Source organism: Odocoileus virginianus, chromosome 11 (assembly GCF_023699985.2).
Source record: "Odocoileus virginianus isolate 20LAN1187 ecotype Illinois chromosome 11, Ovbor_1.2, whole genome shotgun sequence".
In the NCBI taxonomy this organism is placed as follows: domain Eukaryota; kingdom Metazoa; phylum Chordata; class Mammalia; order Artiodactyla; family Cervidae; genus Odocoileus; species Odocoileus virginianus.
In genome coordinates this window covers 28,882,086-28,897,690 of record NC_069684.1, presented here as the reverse complement: position 1 = coordinate 28,897,690, position 15,605 = coordinate 28,882,086, and the positions used below count along the sequence as shown (strand labels likewise).

General features: G+C 56.2%; 1 protein-coding gene and 1 long non-coding RNA gene across 5 annotated transcripts in view; one reads left to right on the top strand and one right to left on the bottom strand.

Annotated features, from left to right (window-relative positions):
* Positions 1 to 15,605, bottom strand: part of PRKCZ (protein kinase C zeta) — a 99,181-nt gene that overhangs the window by 15,931 nt on the left and 67,645 nt on the right. For 3 of the 4 annotated variants that reach the window (XM_020873859.2, XM_020873862.2, XM_020873865.2), the window contains 5 exons: positions 12,803 to 12,888; positions 6,866 to 6,997; positions 6,241 to 6,322; positions 3,568 to 3,620; positions 2,352 to 2,540 (listed from right to left, as the gene is read on the bottom strand). In XM_020873859.2, coding sequence (XP_020729518.1) covers positions 2,352 to 2,540; positions 3,568 to 3,620; positions 6,241 to 6,322; positions 6,866 to 6,997; positions 12,803 to 12,888 — 542 coding nt within the window. Of the gene's footprint in view, positions 1 to 2,351; positions 2,541 to 3,567; positions 3,621 to 6,240; positions 6,323 to 6,479; positions 6,583 to 6,865; positions 6,998 to 12,802; positions 12,889 to 15,605 lie in introns of those variants that run through there. The other variant, XM_070474153.1, reaches the window with a different exon arrangement.
* On the top strand, positions 9,445 to 10,431 carry LOC110125022 (uncharacterized). Its single transcript, XR_002309941.2, has 3 exons — positions 9,445 to 9,769; positions 9,946 to 10,130; positions 10,277 to 10,431. It is a non-coding gene; the product is annotated as an uncharacterized lncRNA (long non-coding RNA).

Below are 15,605 nucleotides of genomic sequence, written 5' to 3'. Positions count from 1 at the left end.
TCCATTCCAACCCAAGAAAGAAGAACTGCATGAGGCCCAGGCCCCCAAATTCTCTAAGTTAATCCCCTTCTTTCAGGGAAAGTGAGAGGGAATGAGATGTGTTCAGAGTAGCCTGCCTTCCCCCAAGGTATTTGGGAAAAACTAGTGAACTCTCAGCACACATTTGGAGGGCCAAAGATCATCTGGGTTCCTCATCGTAGGCTGGGTCCTGATCCCTCTGACCTCCACCCCCCAAGGAGGTGCTCTGGGAGGAATGGCTTCATCTGACCAGCCCTACCCACCCCAGCTCTGCTTGCTTAAGCGATGGCCAACTGGCGTCTCCACTCGGAGTCTCAAGTGCAAACCCAGCCTTAAACACAGCCAACCATCCCTGTTTGTTCTCCAGGGTGCCTGGCCACCGAGGTGCTCAGGAAGGAAACCTCAGTGGGTACACGATACCCCCTCCCCCACACGGAGGCCAAGCCCCCCGGTCTGCCTTCCTCCCGCCTGCTGGACTCTCCAGGTTGTTGTAACAAAATGCCACAGACTGCTGGGCTTTAACACTCCAGATTGCGTCCTCTCGTTGTTTTGAGGCAGAAGCCTGAGCTCAAGTGTGGGCAGGGCCACGCTCTCGCCCAGGTCCCCACGGAGGGTCCTTCCTGCACCTCCAGGGGCCTCTGGCTCCTGTCTGCCTCCCTCTTAACAGTTTCACTGTGTTTTTCCTTCTTTCTGTCTCAAATCTTTCCCTGCCTTTCTCTAAAAAGACACTTGTCCCTGGATTTAGGGCCCCTCCAGATAATCTAGAATGACCATCCCATGATCCGTAATCACTTCTCACCAAATAAGGTCCTGCTCACAGGTTCCGGGCATCAGATGAGGGCCACCCCTCAGTCCACAGACCAAGGCCCAGGCCCGGGGCCATAGGATGGCAGAGTTTCAGAATGCAAACAGCTGGCCCATCTGCCTGCTCCTAGTGTCTCATTCTCTTGAGACCATCTCAAAGTCCAGACCCCAGCCCTGGCCCTGGCTATGTGATGATGCCAGGATCAACTACAGCAGCAATTTTCCCTGGAGACCTCTCCTCTCAGCATTCTAGAAACTGCCCTACCCCCCAAAGACACCATCAACCCTCCAGCCAGCTGTGCACTGGGCAGAGACTTGGAATCACCTTGCAGGGCTGTGACCATCAGTGAAGATGCTGGCTGGGCCCCACACCTCCCATCAGTGAAGACACCGGCTGGGTTCCACACCTCCCCAGGGCTCCGCTTCCTCAGCTGAGAGGCAGGGTTGCACCAGCTCAGTTGTCAGCTCAGCACCAGGGGCTGGCGGCCAACCGGGTGGTGTGTGCACTGCACAAATGCACTTGCTGGGAGGGCAGGTGGGGACTTGGTGAAGCCCTGGCTCTGCCCTCTGAGCTTCCAGCCTAGGCAGCCCTCCCATGGCCCCCACTCCATGTGTATCAAGTTGTCTCACAGTGACATCATCATTGCTCCCTCTGAAGTCACTGTCTGCTTCTAAGGGATGTAACCCCCGCTCAGGGGGTCAAAGAACAGATCAAAAGTACACAAAGCCAAGAAGCCCATGAAAAGGTGCTGAATGCCTGTCAAAGCCACTAAACACCCGCTAGAAGAGCGATAATCAAAAAATAGAACACAACCAGTATTGGCAAGAATGGGCAGAAGTGGGACCCTCGTGTGTTTCTGGTGGGGATGTAAAACGACACAGGGAAAGACGGTTCAGTTGTTCCTCAGAGTGAAACACAAGATGACCCTACGACTTGGTAATCCCCTCCCAGGTGAACACCCAGAGGAGTGAAAACAGGGACCCAGACAGCCGCATAGACGTTCACGGCAGCCAGAAATGGAGACAAGCCACGTGCTCATCAGGGACGGACACACATGCCAAACGGGGCCTGTCCATAAAACAGAACACGACTGAGGCCTAGAAAAGAAAGAGGAGGTGCCGCTCCTCGATACACTTGGATGGACCGTGAGAACGAGATGCTCCGTCAGAGAAGCCAGACATAGAAGGTCCCACAGAGGGTTCCATTTACATGCAGTGTCCAGAACAGGCAAATGCACAGAGACAGAAGTGGCCAGGCGCTGTGGGGCCGGAAGAGACTGGAGAGGGACTGTTCACGGGGAGGAAATGTTGCGGGCTGGGCGGTAACAACGCTTACCCAATACCGTGAATGCGCTAAAAGTCACTAAACTTTACACTGGAAAGTGGTGAAAGCACACACTTTGTTCTGTGCGCTTACTGGCACACAGAGGAGCAGACAGGGAGGCCGGACGTGCTGCAGGCCATGTGTCACAGAATTGGATACGACTTGGCAACTGAACAACAACAACGGGGGACAGATGCAATCTCACCTCATCGTCATGGACCAGCTCCTTCTTTACCACCTTCATGGCGTAGACCTGGTCGTTCTTCTTCAGCCGCACCAGCAGGACCTTGGCGTAGCTCCCGCGCCCGATGACCCTGATCAGGTCGAAGTCCTGCAGCCCGAGCCCCTGAGATATCTTGATCCCGTCCATCCCGTCGATGACTGGCTTGAGGTCCTGATGGGGGTGGACAAGATGGGAGGAAGCGGGAGGGGACTCATCATCACCCATGCCCTTCCCACCCAGGAGCAGACCTCTAGAGCTTCTGATGGAAGGAGCAGAGATCCAGGAGCCATCACCAGTCACAGGTGGCCCCTCTGTGAGCCAGGAGGGATGTGCAGGGCCAGACTGCCCTGACTGCTGAGGAGGTGACCATGGGCTCACACACCCCAAGGCCATCGGTGCTGGGATCAGAAGCTCACCTGGCCCTTCCTGGGGGGCACAAACCATAACCTGCTAATGCCTCAGGAGACCCGCCACAGCAAGCGTCACTCTAGTGACCCTCAACGGCAGGGAAAGGCCACGTGAGCACATGCACCCCTCCTGAGGACTCTCTGAAGAGGGTTTTGTGCTGGAGGAAAGGTAACCGAGTGCTCCTGACTCATTGCACACACAAATGACCAGGGAGAAAGAAAGAGCTCAAGTCCAGAGGGGACAAGCACTTTGGGAAAGGCGTGGCCTTGCCAGGTACTGCTGTTCTCGGAGGTTCTGTGGACAGAAGCTCCAGCTGGAACCGCCCTCGCTCGGGACCAAGCTTCTCAAGCCTCATTTATCACCCAGAGTCAAACTGTGATGTTGTGGTTGGTAATACAAAGTCCCTACTTGTTCCAGGGCCCCATTCCTGGCACAGAGCTCCTAACCCCAGGAGGTTCCAGGTGCTGACAGCCAGCGAAGTGTCCCTTTGTCATGTTAACGAAGCGCCTAGAGGGAAGCCTCTAGGTCACCTGAGGGTGTGGCTGGTTGCCCCGGGAACCAGCCCAGGGATTAGAGGGTCAGTCCCACCTCCTATTTGGAGATTGCCTCTGTGCTAAGTCTCAAAGACTTCTCAGATCTGTGACCCCGCCGCCTCAGTGTATGCAATCCCCGATGCCCACCAGGCCCCCGGACACCCCTAGTTCACCTTTAAGTTCCCACAGTGGCCCCAGAAATGAGCTGATGAACCTCTATAACAGACACAGACACCAATGAGCCATTTTCTACTCACCTCAGAATCATCTTTAATGTTGTCATGTTTCCGGGTTGAAGAAATATAAGCAACTGGTGAAGAGAAAGAAAAAGGGGGAGGGGGTCAAAGCCATCAACAGGGATGTGGCCCAGGACCCAGGGACTCCCACGGCCTCTGTCCCTTTGTGGACACGCAGTGCAAGGCCAGGCCAGGCCACCTGGTGCTCAGGTGGAAGGCCTGGAGCAGCTACTTCTGCCTCAACGAGAGACTTGGGAGAACACAGCTTCCAGAGCCCACCCCCATCTGCTGACTCTCAGCTTCTGGGGCCGAGGCCTGGAAATCTGCATTTGTGACAACTTTCCCTCATGGTTCTTCTAGAAGCGAGAGAGCAGAAGGATTTGATGTCAAGCCTTCCAGTCTCTTTTCTCAAGGTGTGCAGCTGGGTGGGTAGACAGGTGGGGCAGGTGGATGGATGGTGGGTGGGTGGTGTGCAGATGGTAGGGGTGGGTGGAGAGTGGGTGGATGTGTGTAGATGGTAGGTGGGTGGTGCATGGATGTGTGTAGATGGTGGGGGTGGGTGGAGAATGGGTAGATATGTGTAGATGGTGGGTGGGTGGGTGAATGGTGGGTGTATGTGTGTGGATGGTGGGGGTGGGTGGAGAGTGAGTGGACGTGTGTAGATGGTGGATGGGTGGATGGTGGGTGGGTGGATGTGTGTGGATGGTGGGGGTGGGTGGAGAATGGGTAGATATGTGTAGATGGTGGGTGAGTGGGTGAATGGTGGGTGGGTGGACGTGTGTAGATGGTGGGTGGATGGTGGTGGGTGGATGTGTGTGGATGGTGGTGGTGGGTGGAGAGTGAGTGGACGTGTGTAGATGGTGGGTGGGTGGATGGTGGGTGGGTGGACGTGTGTAGATGGTGGGTGGATGGTGGTGGGTGGATGTGTGTGGATGGTAGGGGTGGGTGGAGAGTGAGTGGACGTGTGTAGATGGTGGGTGGGTGGGTGGATGGTGGGTGGGTGGATGTGTGTATGGTGGGTAGGTGGGTGGTGGGTGGATGTGTGTGGATGGTGGGGGTGGCTGGAGAGTGAGTGGACGTGTGTAGATGGTGGGTGGGTGTATGGTGGTGGGTGGATGTGTGTGGATGGTGGGGGTGGGTGGAGAGTGAGTGGACATGTGTAGATGGTGGGTGGACAGGTAGGTGGTGGGTGGATGTGTGTGGATGGTGGGGGTGGCTGGAGAGTAAGTGGACGTGTGTAGATGGTGGGTGGGTAGGTGGGTGGTGGGTGGATGTGTGGATGGTGGGGGTGGGTGGAGAGTGAGTGGACGTGTGTGGATGGTGGGTGGACAGGTGGGTGGTGGGTGGATGTGTGTGGATGGTGGGGGTGGGTGGAGAGTGAGTGGACGTGTGTGGATGGTGGGTGGGTGTATGGTGGTGGGTGGATGTGTGTGGATGGTGGGGGTGGGTGGAGAGTGAGTGGACATGTGTAGATGGTGGGTGGACAGGTAGGTGGTGGGTGGATGTGTGTGGATGGTGGGGGTGGCTGGAGAGTAAGTGGACGTGTGTAGATGGTGGGTGGGTAGGTGGGTGGTGGGTGGATGTGTGGATGGTGGGGGTGGGTGGAGAGTGAGTGGACGTGTATAGATGGTGGGTGGATGGTGGGTAGGTGGATGTGTGTGGATGGTGGGGGTGGGTGGAGAGTGAGTGGACGTGTGTGGATGGTGGGTGGACAGGTGGGTGGTGGGTGGATGTGTGTGGATGGTGGGGGTGGGTGGAGAGTGAGTGGACATGTGTAGATGGTGGGTGGACAGGTGGGTGGTGGGTGGATGTGTGTGGATGGTGGAGGTGGATGGTGGGTGAGTGGACGTGTGTGGATGGTGGGTGGACAGGTGGGTGGTGGGTGGATGTGTGTGGATGGTGGAGGTGGATGGTGGGTGAGTGGACGTGTGTGGATGGTGGGTGGGTGGATGGTGGTGGGTGGATGTGTGTGGATGGTGGAGGTGGATGGTGGGTGAGTGGACGTGTGTGGATGGTGGGTGGGTGGATGTGTGTGGATGGTGGAGGTGGATGGTGGGTGAGTGGACATGTGTGGATGGTGGGTTTGTGGATGGTGGTGGGTGGATGCATGTGGATGGTGGGTGGATAGGTGGGTGGTGGCTGGGAGTCTCCTTTACATGAGCTGCTGTACTACTTTGTGCTCCGTGGCCTCATGTCACCCCTGGGGAAAGAACAAGTGTTTATCGAGTGAGGCCTAGGCCCTCGTACACCCTTGTGACCATGCACAGAACTGCAGAAGCTCAGAGCAGGGCCATCAGTCCAAATGGAATAAAAATTGCTCTCTTGAATGCTTCTTAGCAGTAAAAAAAAAAAAACACACCAACTCTCCACAACCAAAAAAAAACCAAACCTACTAAAACCCAAGAACTATGCAATACTGGGCACGGCAGGCCTTTCCAGAGATGCATATCTGTGGCGGCCACTGCACTAGTGCCTCCTAGAACTCCCGAGGTTGGAACAGAGGAAACCCCACCCTCCACCTTGACTCCCACAGGCAGCAGCACAGAGATGTGGGCACCCAGGGAAGGCCAGCCCGCCCACGCCTGCTCTGGAGAGCCCATCCCAGCCCTGCAGCAAGCGGCCATGCTCACAGGCCCTGGCTTGGGAGGGAGGAGGATCTAGAAAGGGTTCTGGGGGTGGGAGCAGCAGCCCTACTTCCATCGCTCTCCTCGGAGGGAAGGTCCACGTCATCGCTCTTGTCATCCACTGCAGGCTCCTGGGAAGGCATGACGGAATCCTGCAGAGAGACAGGCCAAGTGACTAGGCAGCACCACACGGGGCTTCTGGAGACACTGCATGACCGGGAGTCACCTGTCACACTGTGACGTCACAACACACGTCATTCAGCTGTTACAGCATCGCCCTGAACACGGCAAGATGAGCACTGGAATTACCTGCGTTTCCACAGGCGGAGGTGGCTGCTCAGCCCTCAGGTTCCACCCTTCCAGCAGGTGCTTATAAAATGTGTCTTTTCACATAGTAACGCTTAGTCCCCTCAGCCCTGCCCTCATCGCACAGCGGCCGCAGTCAGGCCCCAGCTCCAGGTTCCATGGCTGACATCACAATTGAGGCAGCTCCCTATTGGTGGACTCTGGGGCTTGGGAACAAGGCCCGACCCAAGTGCTGACCGGGCCGTCACTCTGCAGCCCCTACGTCACCCCCTCTTCTCATCTCGTGGGTAGCAGGGACGGGGTTAGGACCCAAGCTGGGCAGGGGGAAGCCCAGGGTCCCAGAGGCAGCAGTGTGGACTGCACCCCAGCTGGCCGAGGTGTCCACTCACCATATGCCTGCTGCAGGTCAATGGGACGAGCACGTAGCAGCGCTTATGGACCAGTAGTTTGCAGTGGATGCACCTGTAGCCCTGCCTCGCGAGGCCCCATATCCTCTCGCTGCACTGGCCGCAGTACGCTCTCTGCATGGACAAGAATAGGCATCGTCAGCCAGGCCTGGTGCCCCCGTGGTTCTTCCACACCAACGGGACACACTGCCCTGTAAAAACATGCAGCCAGGCCCGTGCCCCCGTGGTCCCTCCACACTGAGGGGACATGCAGCCAGGCCAGGAAGAGGCCTCTTCACACCTGGTAACAGGCCCCACCCAGGCCCAGTAGCCCCAGCTTGGGTCTCTCCCAAGGTTGAGGAAACCAAGGCCCCGAGGGGCTGGGGCTATGCCTCCATAGGAACTTGTGAGCAGGTAACGAGACCTCTCCGTGGGCAGGGCCTCCTTGCCTGCAGGACCTGGAGCGGGGTTGCAAATCCAGCCTGGCTGTGCTCAGAACAGCTGAGGGGCTCCGCCTGAGTGGAGTGACCCAGGTGAGAAGGCTGTGGGGGAGCCTGACCACTGCATGACCCTCGTCCAAACCCACTCATGACCCCTGCATGATGAACACAGAGGCGACCATGCCTGGCACTGAATGCATCTGGATTCTGAACAGCTCTGGGGCTCCATGTGATTCAGTTCAGTTCAGTTGCTCAGTTGTGTCCAACTCTTTGTGACCCCATGGGCTGCAGCATGCCAGGCCTCCCTGTCCACCACCAACTCCTGGAGCTTGCTCAAATTCATGTCCATTGAATCAGTCATGCCATCCAACCATCTCATCCTCTGTCGTCCCCTTCTCCTCCTGCCTTCAATCTTGCCCAGCATCAGAATCTTTTCCAGTGAGTCAGTTCTTTGCATCACGTGGCCAAGGTATTGGAGTATCAGCTTCAGCATCAGTCCTGCCAATGAATATTCAGGACTGATTTCCTTTAGGATTGACTGGTTTGATCTCCTGGCTGTCCAAGGGACTCTCAAGAGTCTTTAGCACCACAGTGCCTTTGAATGTTTGAGTATCTCCTGCAGAGGTACAGGTCAGCAGTGGCCTGTGATAGGGGCAGGGACTCTGGGTGCAGCAGACCTGGGTGTGGTATAAGCCCTCTTGGAGGAGGTCGCCATTAACCCCGCCATAGAGCTGTCAGAACTTACACAGGACTGGGGAAACAGACTCTTGGAGGGCACAAACAAAACCTTGTGCACTCCAGGACCCAGGACAAAGGAGCAGTGACCCCACAAGAGACTGACCCAGACTTGCCTGTGAATGTCCATGCTAGTACAAGTCCACCCTTGTATTTTTCTCAGCATTTTAAAAAGATTTTAAGTGGTCAATCTTTGTTCCTCTTGGTTATAAACACTTGAAACTCATGATCATGACTGGCTCGTTTGGTGAGGTTTTTGTGATTTTAGAAGTCCCAAAATGCAAAGATGAGTGTGTCCAGAAGTGGGGTCACCCACCCACCACTTGGAGCCCAAGTTGTCTCCTTGGTTACATGGTGTCCGTACATTGGCAGTCTCCCGCTTACTTCTGTTCCAGCCATATCTCATTTACATGTTTTACCCTCTTTTGCCATGTTTAACAAATTTCTTTCCTTTGAGAAAGTTTCAAATTACTCCTGGAGAACAGAAAGGATGCACTATACCGGCGCTGATCAGAGCGAATCTTCCCCAAGAGTGAGCCAAGGGTGCAGGACCAGCTATTGGCAGCCAGTGGGCACAAGGAACTCATTTCCCCCCAGGAAGGAGCCTCTCCCCCACACAGAGCATGTACATCTCAGTCACAGCCACAGCACCTGGGATGGTACCCAGCACTCAGTGGGAGCCCAGTAAAGCTCTGCTGAAGACAAGTCCATGCATGCACGCACACGCGTGCGCGCGCGCACACACACACACACACACACACACCCCACTGCTTACAACTTCAGGAAAAGAAGCATGTATCCCAGTCCCCCACACTGCTCAAGTTGTCCTGCCCCAAGGAGGCAAATATGGGTGATGGGGGTCCCTCTGGGAATGGCCCAAGAGACAGTGGATGGCTGCGAAAGACAGATGGGAGGCCAGCCCCAGGGTCACCCCTCTTGAGAGCTCTGACTCTGGCCAGTCCAGTTTAATACTGGCACTGGTGCCTCCAGAAGGGTGACTGCTCATGAGCAAATCCAGGATCCAAGGAGGGAGTGTCAAGCCCGAGAGTGCTTTCACCCCCGTTTCCAGCCCTGTTTGTCAGCATTCATGGAACTATTAAAAAAATTTATGTCCTTGGGGACTTCCCTGGCAGTCTAAGAATCTGTCTTGCAACACAGCAGACACAGGTTCAATCCTGGATCAGGGAACCAAGATCCCGCAAGCTGTGTGGCATAGCTGAAAAGGAGTAGTAATAATAAATAAAAATAAATATAAAATATTAAAAAATTAATTAAATAATAAAAATAATAACAAAAAAATAAAGCTTCATCTTTCAGAAAATCACATGCATTAACAGACTAATGGGTGAAAGTATTTTTCAGTCTGTCTCACATGCTGCTTGGCTGGCCATGTTTTCAGTCATCAACCTCTGGGGCTGCTCTTATGTGGTCACATTGACCGCAGAGTTGTGCAGTTGCGACAGAGACTGCATGCCCCACAAAGCCTGAAACATTTACTCTCTGGCCCTACTTTGTAGGGGAGGTTTCCTCAGCTCGAAAAGCCCAGGAGAAATCCTCAACCAGCACGGCCAGCCCTGCTTGTGTCTTCACCCGGGTCTCCCCACCTGCCTCTCACTCCATACTGTCCCTCCTCGCAGGACTCTCTGCTCATAATAAAGGCTGCGCAGGACTCTCTGCTCATAATAAAGGCTGCAGTTCTTGAACCATCCACCCAGCCAGTCCTGCAGCACAGGTAGCCCATGTGCCACTGGCAGAGGCCGCTCCAGTTGTCCCAGGATGGGAAGGGGGCATATACAGTGCCGAGGCTCAAACCCCTGCACTGGGGGGTTAAGGGCAGGGGGTTCTCACAGCACAGGGAGGGTGCTCAGATGCTGCCCGCCTATGACAGTGATGTGGCCACTCCTCTAGGATGGACTCACTGCAGGGACAGCAGGACAGGGTACCTTAGAGCCACCGAGCTTTTCCCCAACTGCTTTCCAGAAAGCAGGGGTCTGGGTCTGCACCCCTGGAAGTACGAGGACTGTCACTGCGTAAACAGCAGCCTGGGGCACTGACAGCTCTGAATGTCCTGCGTTTCTCTGGTCACCAACAAGGTAAGGGTGCCTGCATTCATGTGCAGCGACCACTCTTGTTCTAACTGACCACTCACACCCTTGCCCAACTTCTGATTTAAGCATTTAGCAAAAGGCCAGAGCTCTTTGGTACTAAACACACATACTGTCTTGATCTCTTATTCCAGGTTTTGCTACAAACATCTTCCCTGCATGTTTCGTGTTCAACATTTGGGGGCTGCAGACAGCTGGCAAGTGCCTATGGTTGAGTCTGAAGACCCACTCCCCCTGCTCCCCACTGCCAGGTTTCCCTAGAGCCCCTCAGCACTTCTAGGTTTTGATTCTATGTGTGTGTGTGTGTGTGTGGCACTGCATGGCTTGTGGGATCTCAGTTCCAAACCGGGCCATGCCAGTGAACACCCTCCCTGATGATCCACCCCGACTCACTCGGCCGTGAACCCAGCCCTGGACAGCCCCTCCCTGCTGACCCACACTCAACCAGTATCTCCCTGTGATGGACTGGATGACCCTCCACCCTTACAGGAGACACTCGTGTCCTGGGTCCCAAGGCCAGGCTCTGACCACCAGTTCCATCCCACAGACTGGGGTCCCCATCGGCCCCCTCGTGCTTCCTGTTCTGGGGAGGACGCTGCCCTCCTCTCCTCTCTCTGCAAGTCCCTGGTTGAGCCCCTCTCTCTGCTCGAGAAGATCAGCTGTGTCCAGTGAAGGGAGCTCTGGCCCGGAAGGCTGACAGCCCTTGCTTTCGTCCTTAGGTCACCAGCAAAGATGGAGAGACATGACCTCCTTCGTCGGCTTGTCCCTGTGAGCCCTGCTGACCCTGCAGAGCCAGGCGTGCAGCTCCTGAGACATGTGGAGTGACTGCCCAGAAAACATACGTGGATGGTGTGGCCTCCAGACATGGAGTCTGGGGACCGAAGGTGGGAAACCAGCCTGGGGATGAACGGCGACACGCCCACTTCCCCACCTGTGAACAGCCTGCTGCCGAAAGGCTGCGGGTATCAGGGTTGGCTCCCTCCTTGGCCTCATGGTGTTTGTTAAAAGCTTGTCGGTGCTCGGGGGAAGAGCAGATGGGAGAGGGCTAGAGTGGGTACGCTCACCCCAAATTCCTGTTCTTCCTTAGAGAGGAAAAGCCTTGCCCACAATTTTGGGGAGGGGGTGGCAGGAGGAGTGCCAGGCTCTGCACCCGACGAACAGAGAAATGCGTTTTCCTCCTAGAACCTGCAGGCAGGAGAGGCCAGGCCCCTCCGAGCAGCCTTGCCAAGTGGGTGGGCTTCATAGTGGGCCAGTGAGTCACTCTGTCAAGAAGGGTGTGAGTGGTTCCCTGAGGTCCTTCAGGGTGGCCTGGCCCATCTGCCTGAGACCATCTCTGGCCAGAACCGAGCTGGTGCCCAGAGGCACAGGAGAGAAGCTGCCTGGCCACAGGCTGGTCGGTCATCTGTTTCTTAAATAAACATGGGAGGGCAGGCAGTGGTACCTCATGTCGTCGGGGCTGGAAGTTTCAGTTTCTCTAGGTTTCATCTTGTCTGTCTGGGTGGTTCACCATAGTCTCACGTCTACACCCATCGGGTGGCCCATCATCCCTGCAGCCCCCGCCCTCTGTCCACATGCAGTGATGCCCAGCCTCCCCACAGTATCTGATGCCCCAAGGACCGCGTGTCCTCTTGTCGTTGTCGGAGGCCCCAGGGCCCCCTCCTTCCCAACAGACATGCTTCATTCCTCCCTCGCTCCTGACACAGCCCCCAGGGCGCCCTTTCCTCCAATCATCCATTACAGGGAACGACACACCGCCACGCTGTGTGTGTGCCTGCTGCGTGCCAGGTGCAGGGGCCAGCCTTCAGGGCAGGGTACCCGGCATGCGTGGGGCCCCAGGTCAGCAGGTGCTCGGCTGCTGTATGGGGCTCAGTGGTGTCCCCCAAACTCATGTCCACCCAGAAATAACTGGGTCCTTGTCATGACTGGTGTCCGGGGGGTGAGGAGTTGGGGGTGTGGGGGTGGGGTGCAGAGACAGGAGGTGGCAGAGGCTGCAGGGCTATACTCCCAGCCCAGGGCTTCTGAGGATGCCAGCGACCCTAGAAGCTACACAGAGGCAGGAAGGACTCTCCCTGAGAGCAGCCCGGCCCTGAGAGCAGTCCTTGTTTTGGACTTCAGACACCAGACCGACCTGCTAAGCGCCTAGTCTGTGGCGCTCTAGGTGGGCAGCCCTGGGGCAGGCAGTCTTCAGCCACGGGGCCTCTGCAGGTACCTCCTTTCCACGTGGCAACAGGACAATGACAAAGCCACGTGAGCCCGTGGTCTCTGCAGGACACAGGGCAGCATGAGGAGAAACACCATGTGTATAGCCTTCGGAGTGAGCTGGGCAGCGGGGCCAAGGGATGGAGGGCCGTTATCGGGCCCTGGGCTTCACAGGACACCCTTGCAACCAGCAGGGACACTGCGCGGTAACACATGCATCCTGGTTACGGGACAAATCCAGGGTCCCTTCTGAATGCCCATGGAGTCCTAGTGCCAGGACGAGGGTCACATGACGGGACATGGTACCGGACGGGGGTCACGCGACAAGGACACACAGGTCACATCTGTCAGAAAAGACCTGAGCTGGAGACTTGCTGGCTCAGGGAGCTCGTGAAGGGCTTGTGGTCATCCATGGCTTAGTGTGGAGCAGAGCCCAGCATCTCCTCCCGGGGGGCACTCACCCTGTTAAAGCGCTTGGCCTGGAAGAGGTGGCCGTTGGCGCGGTACAGCTTCCGCCATCTTCTGGCTCCACGGCGGTAGATGGATTCTGGAAAGAATAGGAGAAGAGTGTAAAGAAACAGCCTTGGGGCTGCGAGCCCAGCTCTACCACATGGGGGGCAGTGGGGACAGGCCGCCAGTTCAGGCGGCCTGGGGCAGTGACTGCGGAGCTGAGACGCCAGCACCCTCGTAGCTGTTCCACATTGCCGGGTGGGGAGACGGTGCCCCGGATGACCCACAAGGACGGCTGTCTGCAGGGGGTCAGGCTGTGAGGCCACTGGGGCCTGTGTATCCACCATGGGCTTCCTGTCCACTCCCTTCCCTCTGGGCGTGAAAACCAGGTCCCGTTCCACATGGCGACGGGCTCCATGGGAGCTAAGGGCTCTCCGGACCTTTAAGCCCAATTGTCCGGGGAGGGACCCTGGCTGCCGGGAAGTCCACAGTCAGCCTGAGGCAGGCGTCCAGCCAGCACCGCCCCCCACCCCCGGCTCCCCTTCAAGAACAAACCTAGGGGCAGAAACAAAGCAAAACCAACCGCACACTTATGCTGAGTTGAAAGTCACCAAAAACACCACGTTCCCAACCTGCACCAGACTTGTGTGGAAGCAGCGGCTCATGAAACACGCCGAGCTACACGTATGACCAGGGCGGGCGGTTTCATTCCTCCTCAAAAACATTTCTAACTTTGCTCCTTCCCAACGCTTTGAAAGTATGTGAAAACAAAATACTTGGGCTACAACGGGAAGCTTTGTGCTTTTACAGAGCTCCGTAGTGAAGGCGACTTTCATGAGAGTCAGGGAGCTGCCAGGAACATACAGAAGTGGAAACTGTAACGGAGTGTTTTTAAAACAAGCAAATGACCAGCTCTGGCTGGAACCTGTGAAACCTGGTCACAGTGACTGCAAAACCGGCTCCCCTCCCACTAAATGAGAGGTGTAGGGGGAAGCCAAGACGCCAACATGCAGACAGACTGGGGCTCCCCCCCTATCTTGCCCTGGGCTCCAAGGGGTTCCTGCTGATGCCCCAGGGCCCCTGCCTGATCACAGGGCGTGGCCCTCCCAGCCAGAGCTGGGGAAGTCTGGCCCCCGGCAGGTCCCTGCTGACGTCCACAGGGCTAACTGCCCTGTGTGTGGCATTCACCAGCCCCAGCCGTCCCTGCACATGGCGGGGTAAGGCACCGAGTGACAGACTCCAAGACGCAGAGGGAGCTGGGTTTTCAGGCAGGGACTCGGTGGCACAAGGCTCCGGCTCCTTCCAGTGTTCAGCACACACACAGCACGAAAGCCTGAAAATGCATCCACGGGATGCCCTTCACATTTCGGTAAAGCCACCCGAAATAAGGAACTCAAAGATATTCAAGCAGAGTCCAAGGGAGCCCCCAGCAGACCAGAAAGCTAGGTGAGGGGACAGAACAGAGTCCTTCGGGACTCCTATGTGTTGAGTAGGGCCGAGGGAACACGGGTGATGTCCCATTGACCACAGTGAGAGAAGCCAGGACCCCCGCTGTTGTGTCTTTCCTGATTACACGTGGAAGCCCTGACCACCCCCTCCAGCTCCTCTCCCCAGCTCCATGCATGGCTGTATTTGGGAGTGGGGCCCCTGAGGAGGTCACTGAGTTCAGTGGTCATGGTTGGGGCCCCTTGATGGGATCAGTACCCTCATAAGAAGAGGAGCAGACACCTGACCTCTGTCTCCACTGCATGGAGACCCAGCTGGGGCAGTGTCTATAAGCCATGAAGAGGGTGCTCACCAGGCCCCGACCCTGCTGGCACCCGGAGCTCAGCCGCCCACCCCCAGATCCTGAGAAGTGAGGTCTTGTGGTCTCTGCTGCATCCAGTGTATTGTGACAGTGGCTCGAGCAGACCAGACGCCTGCTTCACTCCACACACAAATCATCCCCTCAGTACATAAGGACTGAGGGACTTCCCTGGTGGTCCAGTGGCTAAGACTCTATGCTCCCAATGCAGGGGCTCAAGTTCAATTCCTGGTCAGGGGACTAGATCCCACATGCCACAACCAAGACCTGGTGCCACCACACAAATACATTCATCTAAAAAAAGATAAGGACTGAAACGAGGGGCAAAATGACAAGTCTTAGAAGGAAACGTGGACAATCTTAATTGAAGGTGGGGAAAACCCTGAAAACAAAAGGAGAGGACGCACGTTCACCCTAAGGCCACATGAGGCCAGACAAACCCCCGTCTCATTATCAGCCATGCCACATGGGCTAATGATTCAGGATACAGGAGGCATGCCCACAAGTCAATGAGGGAAAATGGAAACGGGAACAGAAAACAAGTCTCCCATGATGTCAAATACTGTCAAGGATCAGAGTAAACTGAAGTCGCCTGTCCTTCTAGGGGAGCTTAACCATGGCCAGAATCAATGGTTGAGGGCATGTGTGCTTCCCCGGGACACAGCAGTCACACTGCTCCTAGACCAGCACCTGACAGGCCTCATGTGTGGGCTCGTGGCCATCGGAGGATGTCTGTGGCCACCCAGGTCCAAGAGGACAGGTGACCTGGGGCAAGGCTGTCTGGGAGGACTCTCAGTCACAACCCAGCTTGAACCACCTTCGGCCACACAAACGCATCTTCCAAAACCAAATTTAAAAAATCAGTATAAAATCACAGGGGCTTCCCTAGTGGCTCAATGGTAAAGAATCCACCTGCCAATGCAGGAGACACGGGTTTGATCCCTGATCCAGGAAGACCCCACATACCGTGGAGCAGGAAAGCCTGTATGCTACAACTATTGAGCCTTGCT